The sequence below is a fragment of the Corvus kubaryi genome, unplaced genomic scaffold (genome assembly GCF_017639235.1).
Source record: "Corvus kubaryi isolate FWS band 111438036 unplaced genomic scaffold, C.kubaryi_AGA036_p1.0 37396, whole genome shotgun sequence".
NCBI classification, from domain to species: domain Eukaryota; kingdom Metazoa; phylum Chordata; class Aves; order Passeriformes; family Corvidae; genus Corvus; species Corvus kubaryi.
In genome coordinates this window covers 10,225,127-10,236,466 of record NW_024581135.1, presented here as the reverse complement: position 1 = coordinate 10,236,466, position 11,340 = coordinate 10,225,127, and the positions used below count along the sequence as shown (strand labels likewise).

At 42.5% G+C, this 11,340-nt stretch overlaps 1 protein-coding gene across 4 annotated transcripts in view; it reads right to left on the bottom strand.

The window, feature by feature from the left end:
- Positions 1–2,786: 2,786 nt before the first annotated feature.
- The window catches only part of MYLK (myosin light chain kinase), a 195,755-nt gene continuing 187,201 nt past the window's right edge, over positions 2,787–11,340 (bottom strand). For 3 of the 4 annotated variants that reach the window (XM_042041247.1, XM_042041248.1, XM_042041249.1), the window contains 5 exons: positions 10,038–10,190; positions 8,925–9,048; positions 7,607–7,736; positions 6,620–6,739; positions 2,787–4,933 (listed from right to left, as the gene is read on the bottom strand). In XM_042041247.1, the coding sequence (XP_041897181.1) occupies positions 4,674–4,933; positions 6,620–6,739; positions 7,607–7,736; positions 8,925–9,048; positions 10,038–10,190 (787 nt within the window). In that variant the 3' untranslated portion in view covers positions 2,787–4,673. Of the gene's footprint in view, positions 4,934–6,619; positions 6,740–7,606; positions 7,737–7,960; positions 8,039–8,924; positions 9,049–10,037; positions 10,191–11,340 lie in introns of those variants that run through there. The other variant, XM_042041250.1, reaches the window with a different exon arrangement.

The window sequence follows — 11,340 nt, the reverse complement described above, 5'->3', positions numbered from 1 at the left end:
CCGCCCGCTGCCGGCGCTCGGCGGGCGCGGGGCGGGACTTCCCCCGGGCCGGGCAGGGACAGCTCCGCGCAGCCGCGGGGACCGCCCGCGCCCCTCGCACCGGGCACGGCCGAGCCGGAGTCCGGGAGCAGTTCCCGCCCGGGGACCTGTTAGCTCGCCTTTTAGGGCTGGTTCAGAACGCCCCTCTATAGGGAGAAATAGGTCTGCCTTGTCCTTAGAGACATTAATAGCGTTAGTTGGTAAGGTTATTTTTGGAATATCTCATAGGTTTTCATTACTTTTATAATATAGTTCAGAGGAGAGAAGACTAAGAGGCGATCTCCATTAATGCACATAAATATCTCAAAGGCGGGTGTCAAGAGGATGGTGCCAGACTTTTCGGTGGGGCTCAGCGACAGAGTGAGGAGCAATGGCCATAAACAAACACAAGAAGTTTCACCTCAACATGAGGAAGCAATGGCCATAAACAAACACAAGAAGTTTCACCTCAACATGAGGACTAACTTCTTTACATTGAGGGTGCAGAACATTGGGACAGGCTGCCCAGAGGGGTCGTGGAGTTTCCTTCTCTGGATACATCCCAAACCCACCTGGACGCGTTGCTGTGTCACCTGCTCCGGTGACCCTGCCTTGACAGGGGGTTGGACGGGATGCTCCAGAGGTCCCTTCCCACCCTAACAATTCTGTGATCCTGTGTGAATAAGGAGTTATAACTCAGTTCCTGCTGAAGCTCTCTACAAGAGCAAAAGCCTGCCTGGAAAGCATTACTTTACCAGCAAAGAAGCATCCTCATCAGGGCAGTCAGAACTGCCTTTCTTAACAGCCACGATGGAAGAATTTTTATTTTTTCTCCTGTACAGAAATTGTAAACATGTTGTGGAGTTACTTCTCCGCTCCCATAAACGTCTCTCGGTTTATTTCCCATGCATGTCATGGTGCAGTCCCTTTATGAGCAGTGCGGAATAACCGCATAAGCCTCACCCCACATCTCAGAAAGTTCTGCTTCCGCATGAGCATTTCTGTGGCCTATTAAATTCATGTGCACATTTCTTCCAGACAATCGGGCTCAAAATGCAAAGATGATTTATGAGGATTCCATTTTCAAACAGCTATGCTTTAGAGCAATGTTTCAATAAATATACCAAGAAATTTTAGAGGAACAAATCATTCATTATTCATGTATGCAAGTAAAAAAAAAAACAGTCTCTGTTTTCAAAGCCTGACAGTCACTGCAGAGGAGAGGGCTGTGCAGTCCAGTGCTGTCTTCCTTGTCAGCAAAGGGAAGCAGGGACCCAGCCATCTGCATGCCACGCATGCAATTAGCAAAGATCTCCTTATCAAACAGAAATGTGCACAGGATGCTTGGGAGATTGGACAGGACAGTCATTAAGTAAATTAAGTTTCTGGAAATCCAGAAACACGAGTAGTGAAAAACAGCAGCCAGTCCCAAATTCTCCATGTCTCTTGAGAAGACTGAATGTCATACAAAAGAAATACAAGGAGAATTAAGTGTCCACCTTGGGCACTACCAGTGTCTTGCATAACCTCTGCTATTGGGGTTTCAGCCCTATGACACCCCAAGAGTGGATTTCTGCAAACATTATACAAGCAAGACAAGGTTTATAGAAAGAGGTAATGCCTTTTATTAGACCATGGATGGCAAAATGAGACAGGGTTTCAAGTACATAAAATTATCTTTCTTCAGTGGAATAGACTTCTGTTCTTCAAAAAAACCCCAAAGAATTCAAGGTCAAATACAGCTTGGAGTCAATTGCTCAGAGCTGAATTAGATGCGTGTCACATAATTTTGGAAGTAGAGGTCATTGTTTCCTGCAGACTAGAATGGATGTTAATAGGAAGCTACAGGGAGATGATAAACTCCTTGGAATATCCTTGGGGCAAAAGAAAAATAGGCAGTTTATAGCCTGTGGAACACAAAAGGACTAGTAAAAGGAGGAGAGGGAGGGAAAGATCTGTGCAAGAACACCAATACTGAGTCTGTGGGTTTTGATACCCAGTCCGTGCATCCACAGACCTTGCTGTGCTAACAGAGCAGCCCAACAGAGCCAGACCTTCTCCTGCTTCATGCATGTGCCTGCCTGGATGGAAACCAGCAGTCACTGAACAAAGCCAGGTACATTCACAAGACAGTGGGGCACACCTTGCAAAGATGCTGGTTTGAAGGACTGAAGATTTGCTCAAGAAACACGTTGCAACAAGCAGGGTGTTTGCACAATCTTTGCTTTAAGGAGTTTCTGTATGGTCCTGTGTGGTCCGTGGTGACTTGGGCTGCGTATTAGGAGAAGTCTGCATAAAGGCAGCACACACAGATTTGTCTTTATCTCTGTCTTTGCAATTTTTAGAAACATTGGTGTAAGTCCATATCTACATTGAGACTTCACTGATTTTTTTTCTCTGTTCCTCCTACAGTCTTTCAGAACTCTACATTTCCCCACCATAAGGGAATTCCCAACTGTAAAACAAACCCAGAGCCTCTCTGGTGCCCCATCCACATTCCCACTGAGGCCTGTGATGATGCTGGAGACATGGCAGAGCACAAGGCCACGAGAGCCAGCCCCAGGCTGTAGCTGGTAGCACTGGGGCAGAGCAGCCTTCGCACATCACGAGCCTGCTGCCGGGGCAGGAGAAGGGCAGCAGCCCCACAGACAGCAGGGGGTCTTCACTGGTGCCACCTGATGGGTTTGTGTGCCCAGCAGCTCTCCGGGGCAGGAGGAGAGGCCTGGCCAAGGTGAACGCGGTGCCGCTGCAATAGAGCATACAAGGAGTGTGCTTTGTGGTAGTATTTATTTAGGAACCGTGAGTAACTACAGCCGTAGCAGTCTCATCTTTGCAATTCTGATGGTTTAACAAACAGGGAGAACATCAGCATATTTTTATTAAGGTACAAAATACACCCCGTTGTTGCCTAAAACATTAAAAAAAAAAAAAAGTGAGGAAAGCTCTGTATGCTCTAAATCAGATTCAAAACCTTTCTGTATAAGGAATTGTGGCAATATTGTGTTTAGTATAACAAGAGGTTTTTATCGAAAAGAAAAGACATGCTGGCAATCTGAATTTAGCAACAAAGAGTAAAGCAGTTACAAACCATCGTGTCATCCACATTAGTTGAGCTTTGAATGTAGAAGAGCAAATCATATGAAACACATACGCAACTAGGTAATATCAAACAACCTAAGGTTGTTAATGTACACACCTGTATTAAAGTACACTGACTACTTAATGGTGAGGATTTAAGGTAATGTCTTTTTTTAAAAGAGGTAACCTTTGAAATGCAAATGGTTGCACTTTACACACAAAAAGTGGAAAAGAAAAAGAATCACTTTTGGAATGATACATAGATATAAGACACACTGGTTTTGGATTATGCATAATCACCTTGCAGCCTCTGATATTACCTTTGAACAACAACAAAAAAAAATTTAAAAGGTGCCAATACTGTGAAAGGAAAGCAAAGTTACTAAGTCTGAGTGCATTAACCATTTCTGAGAAAAAAATGGGGTTTGGATTATTTGTTTTGTTTTTCTGCATTTTTAAAAAACGCAACAGCCTTACTGGTGCAGGTTCAAGACAAAAACAAGACAGTCAAGCTCATAAGGTAGAAATAGGTCCTATATAGGTTAAGATTCTTTGGAAATTGCTAAGAATAGAGGAGTTTGTAATCCAGGCTATTTTTTTTGGCTACTCGAAAAATCTGTGGGAGTTTCCAGCTTATCATCAGTTGAAATCTGTTTTGCAATTGCCAAATAAATGCAAGTAAAACTTTAACTAACCAGGGATTCCATTCACACACATGCACAGAGAAATCACTGATTGTGCAATAACCTGTTTTTTCACAGCAGCATATATATGAATCATAAGTCTTTATTAGACTGACCAGAAACACAGAAAATATTCTCAGTCTTTGTGTTTTCAGTCTGTTTCTTAAGTAGGCAGCTGCAACTGCACTGAAGTGACAGGCTCCATAAGGGAAAGATGACAAAGTGGGACCAGCTGGCTAAAAGCAAGATCAGGAGTATCTCAGGAAACCACCTGGATGTTTAATGTTAGCCAGTAATACAAGGGCACTAACAGCTCACTGACAGAGGCAGTAAACGTGTCTGAAGTTTGCACTGTGAGACTCTGCTTAAAGCAAATGAGAAATGAACCTTGCCAACATACAAATTGCAGTGCTGGCTGGGTCAAACCTTCCCTTACAGAAGATACAGCCCAGGGAGTGGCCTATTCCTTAGGACTGGAGAGATTCACTGCATGTCTGGCCAACGATTCCTTTAAAGTAGATCTTGGGGAGCCAACTTAGCTGCAGTTTTGGCTGAGAAAAGTGATGATGAAGAGCAATAAGCTCAGTAAAAAGACTATTTTTCTTTAAGATGTTCAGACTATAACTTGGTTTCCATACGTATGATTTTAAAAGTAGTCTGGGCAACGTAGTTGATGGCTTGCTTAAAGTCAATCCAATCATGCTAGCAACTTAAAAATGCCTGCTGGTTTGAAGTAATGCCCATACATAAAGCTAACAGGTATCAACTGATCATGCTGAAATAACAACCCCCCAAAGACCTACGTTTCACACAAGGTGCTTTTGATAACTTGGTTTTCTGAGCCTTATAAGGAGAGTCTTTAAATATATTTTTTCTTTTTTTTTTAGCCTTGTTTCATTCTTCCTCCTCTTCATCTTCTTCTTCTCCTTCTCCCTCTCCTTCTTTTCCCATTGTTTCCACAAGGAGCTCTGCGGTGCACGTGGCTTCCCCAAGGCTGTTAACAGCTTTGCAGGTGTATTTGGCATCATCGTCCCCACATACTTCAGAAATAGTCAAAGAACAGTTCCCTTCCTCATCATAATCTATCTGGAAGTGACGGGACTCCTTGACAGGCTGATCATCCTTGAACCACATCACCTCAGGGTCGGGATAGCCTGGAAGAGCGGAGAGAGAACAGCGACTGCAATAAACGAGCATTAACTCAGCGCTAATTACCTTACGCTCTAATTCCTGAGTATGGACGTGCCATTGTGTTGATAGACAAATATTTCTTTGAGTTCTATGTAAAATAAATGTAGATGATGTGAAGCTCTTTTACTTCACATCTACCTGAAACAATTTTTTATGTATAGCAAAATCTGCAAGTGAGCGCTGCGGTACTCGCTGGATTCCTCCTTCCAGTCCTTTAGCAGTGCCTGCAGACAGCTTTTTGTGTGCTGTAGCCATCAGCCAGCGGGGGACGCCTGACAGTGCATCTGAGGCTCACGTTACACTGCAGCTTCTCTGGAAACAACAGCTCCCAACACTGAGATTTAGAATTTCAATGTATAGCCTATCCTGTGCATTGCAGTCTCATTTTCTGTTTGTTAGGGTAAGTGAGGAAGTCTAAGAAAAGCATTTTGATTGGACATCTCAACAGGAGTTTCAAGCCTTTTGTGAAGGAAACAGCTCTGCTAAGCCTCCAGAGCAGCACTGTACAATGCCTGCTGCAGAACAATCCCTTATACAGTACTCTTGGCTGCTGTAACAAATTGAAGGTTTGTGGTCTCAGCCAAGTTCTGGACTGTGATGGGAGGATAACTTCCCACTGAGCAGAAATAAAGTGCAGGAATCCCTAATACTCAGCAAACATTACAGCAATACACTGCAAAGTTTGGAATGTCAGTTGTGGTACATCTATCTGTTTTATTCCATGCAGTACCCCTCACACTGAGCATCCATCAGCAATAATAATCCATCCTCACATCTCCACTGTGAGGTAGGAAACAGGCAGGGAAAGTTTGGGAGCACAGAAACAAACAAGGAGAAGGTCCATGAGGCAGTTTCTGAACCTCATTTTAAGGTTATAAATTAACTTGTACACATGCAGGATGGTACTGACTCTACCCATTTTGTTTTCACAGCTCTTCTTTCCAAATTTCTAGTTTTCATTCACAGCTGAGATACACAAGGTTCAATCTCATTGCAGTAGAACTGCCAGTGGTCTTGGCCTTCAGACTTTTGGGCTGACCAAGCCCACGGTCCTTAAGTATCTTCTCATAAACTTACACTTTGCATATTCCAGTCTGAATTTTCTTTCTTGAACTCTTAAGTTAAAAAAACCCAATCAATTATTTTCTAGATGTGACTCATGTGACCAGCACAAGAATATTATCTTTACTTCTCATGAATATACTGTTAAGGACTTGTTTGCCTTTAATAAAATGTACATATAGCTTAAAGTTATCTTGAGGTGACCTGAAACTGGTCTGTCATTTTAGACAACTGACCTCCTACTAATTCTTGGTCTCTGGATAGCACTCTCTAAGAGTATACTCTTGGAATTTATGGTTCTACTTTGCATCTTGCTTTTACTGTTTCTGCCCTCAAAAATCATATGACTTGCTATTCTAAATTAGCGATTCACACGTGGACTCCTGGAGACTTCTGTTCTATGGCAAGCTCCAAATAATTTCTGTTATTGCAACATATTTGTGCTGTGATGTGCAGATATTGGTAAAGCAAAATGGCACCAACTCAACAACAATACAGAAGAAAAAATTGAAAAAGTGAAACAACTGCCCAGTGCAGAAAGCTGACAAAAGGGGAAAGAAAGAAACAGACATGCTTATTCAAAGTACCTTCAATTTTGCAGTCAAATCTAGCAGCACTTCCTTCCACAACTTCCATGTCAAGGATTTTTTTAGTAAAATATGGCTTTACGTGGGGCTTTTCTTCAGCCACTTCTTCGAGGAAAGCATCTGGAGGAGAGCAAAGAGGTAGTGAACAATTTTACAGGGTGTGTTCTCAAAAGATGTATTTTAGTTTCTAATTACCAGATGGTAATGAAAGCATCTTCTATTTCACTTAATTCTGTCAGACTAATGGGATAGCAAGGATGTTGGCTGCTTAACTTTGTGCCAATCTTTTGCAGCTGGACGAGGATTCAGGCCATAAATAGAAAGAAATGGGCATGCAGGGCCACCAACCTACAAATCCTATTTCCCCTTGAATTTGTTTCTAACCAAACCTGGACTTTTGCTAGTCAGAGGGATAAACCAGCTCCACTTATATCAGGCCCACAGTCTGTGGATTTGTCAAAATTACTTGCTTGATTTTCAGTAGTGTGAAACATTTGCACCTCTGACTGTTGCACACCACAAATCCACATTTCACCTGGGGACATAGGGGACTAATGCAGACATTTCCTTAAATGCCCTGTCTGAGGAGCATGGTTAATGCAGGGTCTGTGCCATGACTACAGCAAGTGTTAATACTTTATTGCTTGCTTGCTTGCTTGCATGAGAAGGGAATACATCAATGTCATCTTTGTATAAACATGCATTCCCAAACTCGGAGAAAGTGCAGCTGACAAATCTGCTTTAATTCTTTGGCTTTAAAAAGAAAAGAGTTTACTGCCTGTGCTTATACTGTGGCATTTTGAGTAGCAGGACAATATAAGAATAGTGAATTTTTGACAGATTTCTTTAAAAAATAGGAAGATGAAAACAGAGAGAGAGAGAGCACAGGAATATCCAACTTGATGATTGGTCTCTAGCAATTCACTAAAAGTTTTAGTAAGACTGATTCAGAGACAGGTAAAAATATGGGGCAGAAAAATTCCTTACCTTCATTCTCTGCTTTGTCTGCATTTATAGGGCTGGTAGGCGAGCTCCCAGAGGCTTTCCTCCCACTCATACCAGAAATCATTGCCATGGACGACAGTCTTCCTATTGCTCGGACAGCATGGCCTGTTTTCTAAGACATAACAGAAAAGGCTTCTGATCAATCCAATCCAACAGGCATGTGATTTTCTGCAACAGTCGTGCTTCGGACAAATTATCTGGGATCTCTGCAAACCTCACTGGAATTGGCGGACAAACTGCTTATATATAGCTCTGTTGTTCTAGGAGAGACAGAGCAGGCTGGACTGAATTACCAAATTTAGTTGCAGATATAAACTTCCCCTGATGAACTCATACCTAAATGAATGTCTCTGTTAGCTGCGGATAAAAAGCACAGTGCGAGAGGAGGCCAGCAGAGAAGCCCTGTCCTGTGTAACTGGAGCTGAACTCTGGTGGGGGACGCCTCTCTCCACAGCCTTCTGGGCTGGGCTGAATTTCATCCAATATGGATAATGAGCTGATATGAAATGAATGAGAAACCACCATCTGCATGATGGCAGCAGACCTCTGACAGGATCGAGGATCAACCACCAGGCTACTAAAATATGCTCAAACTATGAGGGCTGTAGTACGGACACTTGTATTGCATGAGCTTCAAGAAATACATACAGCAGAACGTAAGAGGGAATATAAGATAGATTTACATAAATTAATATTTTGTAGGCTACTCAAAAGGATCCAGGATTTCACACAGCAACTCCTGTAGCTATCAGTGTGGCACAGATGGACCTGCTACTCCAGTTCCAGCATTAGGAAAAAAGAAGATATGGAGACTGAATATGTTAAAGGAAATTATTAAACAAATCTGATTGAATCCATGGGAAGCTTGGGGTTCCAACAAGACAGTAGAATGAAACTGCCATAAAATAAGGTACCTTTAGGGAGGCTAGGCAGATCAGTTTTACCTGAAATGTTCAGGTTTGTTAAGAATTACACAATCCTCCAGCCCTCAGTGGCATGGAGAGGGCAGGGAAGAGAGAGAGGCATACCCCGAGAAGAGTGGGAAAAACTATACTTGAGCTCATATGCCTTTTAGTAGCCTGAAATGGGACCATCCTGTGTAATCCACATGCAGCTGTGCACCCTCCTACTGCCCAGCTGCAGGAACCAGACCTGCTCTCCTGCATTCCCACCCTGGCCATGCCAGAGCTTTCGACAGCAGCAGAAACCTCCTGGTGTGACATGTTCCCCAGAATCATAAATATTAAAAATAAAGAGACTTATTAGCATATCCAGCCCAATTTCATGTCCTCTTCATTACCTGCCATTTTCTTCTGGCCATATATTTCTTCATCCTATCTTTGGAAAGTTTTTTGGCTTCCATGTTTTTGGTGTCTTTTTGCAGCCAGGGATGCTGAAGACATTGAGTACAATTTAAGCGACTCCTGTTTTTGTATAAAAAGACCAGTCAGTGTTGCTAATAGCAAAAGAGCAACCTACCTGCTGTAACATTATTTTGTGCTCTCTTTACTGGGAGCTGATTTTTCTGTTTCCTAAATTTCGCAACAAAGATCACATGGCTCTGCTTTCCCAGCCATTCTAACTTCTTAAACTCACTTTCACAATTTCTGTAGATCTTTTTGAGAGAAAACTGTGTATTTTTAAGTGTTAATAAAACATTTTAAAACAAAAGCCATGTTTTAGGCATGGAACACATACAGCAGAGCCACAGTGGCAATGATTCAGCTGCTTCATGCTGGCAGAGCTTCGCCCCAGATCTCATTTCCTTTACTTACAGAGATTCCCCATCCCACCACTTAATAACCTCCTGAACATCTAATGAAACAGAAATGTCCTAATCTCTTGCCACACCCATTCTTCACTTTGCTCAGGCTGCACAGATAAATAACCCTCTGTTCTCCATCCATTCAATTGCAAACTCATTGGAAGATGTACGTTTCCTTTCCTTGGTTTGTTCAGACACTTCTGCAAACAGGGCTTCCAACGCTGATTTTGTTTTCCTTGCCCAATTACTACATTTATAGGGAATCTGCCTACTCAGAGCTGCCACACTTAAAAGCGACACACGGCAAAACTGCAACCCATTCAGAGCAAGACAGAACGTGTCATGCAGAAATGCGTGTCACGAAACAGTGGCGATCAGAGTGGCCGCATAAAAGCCCCGGGTGCCCCTTGCCCGAGGGGAGGGAAGAGCACAAAGAGCCGGCGATTGAAGCAAACGCTCCATTCAGCCCCTGCACCCTGCGAGCGAAATAAAGAGCGCTGCACACGCAGAGCCGGGCGGGCACGCACAGCTCCTTATAAAGTATGGCCAGAGGTGCCGCGGCCTTGTGGAGATTCACAGGGGGGAAACACGGATGGCAGCTTCAGCTAAATGCAAACACAGAACGTGCAGCAAGTCCAGCAGCTTTACTTCATGTCTTTCTTTAGTAGATTGCTGATAAAGTCCTTGGCATCGTCAGAGATTTCATCAAAAGCCTCATCGTCGAAGTCCCACGTTGCTGAGGTGACATTGGCAAGGGTTTCGTTGTCGTTGTCTCCCATGAAAGGAGAAAGTCCGCTGACCCTGGGGACGGAACGGACAGACACAGAACAAACCACGTCAATTTGCAAATTACCGGAGGAGCAAGCTAAAATCGCGTGTGACATCACCCACGCTCTGCAGTTCTTTATCAATACAGGCTCGCTTCAAAAACTAAATTAAATAAAAAAGAACTCAAAACTAACTACAGATAGCCTTAAGGGACGGAAACTAGAATTTTGCCAGCAAAACTGAAAGGCACATTTTACTAGTTTTTTTTCTCTTTTCCCGAGGCATTTTTGAGGAGAATTAGAATTAGGTGAAATTGGAGCAAAGTAGTTTGTTAAACGACTTGTCTAGTTCTGCATAACTAATACTGAATTTTTCACACCAAATTCAGTGGAATATCTTTTTTTTTTCCCCTGGCACTTCCTCAGAATCACAGAATTGTTAGGGTTGGAAGGGACCTCTGAAGATCATCTACTTTCAGGGTGATTTTACTGCCTTTACTGTAAAACCAAGGGGGTTTTTGTAGATTTTATTCCATTTACTCCTGCAGAGAGAGCCCCAGAAGAAAGATGCATGATGAAATAATGAAACCCACAGGGCTATTTTGTAAACAAACCCACCCTGAGTTATACAGACAGATAAAACAGTGCTGCATCACTGCAGGCTGTGGAGTTATGCAGATGCATCCACAAGTAATTTGGTCTTTACATTCTCCATCAGTCACGATGATGCGTGAAATGGAAATAATGCCCTCCTATAACCTAAGCTGAGCTTCCAAGGCTTTTATACATATAACTGATAAATTGCCAGTGAAAGGCAATTGCAGAACATCATGGTGTCACTTTTGCAGCCTCTTTTTCCAGCTGAGCATTATCCTTTATTACACTGTGCATCTGGATACTTTTGATGCCTGTATATATTACCTTTTCAGCAAAAAACTTAGAGGTGAAAGGTTGCTTATTCCTTAGAACTACAAGTTATTCACTTTTCCAGGTCCTCCTGCCATGCAATTTACAGAATAACCTATTCTTCATGAATTTTTACAGACTTTATTTGATTTCTCAGTACAATTGTGTTAACCAGTTACATTTCACAGTACTACTCCTTTTTTTTAAATATAGAAAAATAACTAACTTATTAGGGTTCTGAAAACACTACATGGATATAATACTATATGGATATCATG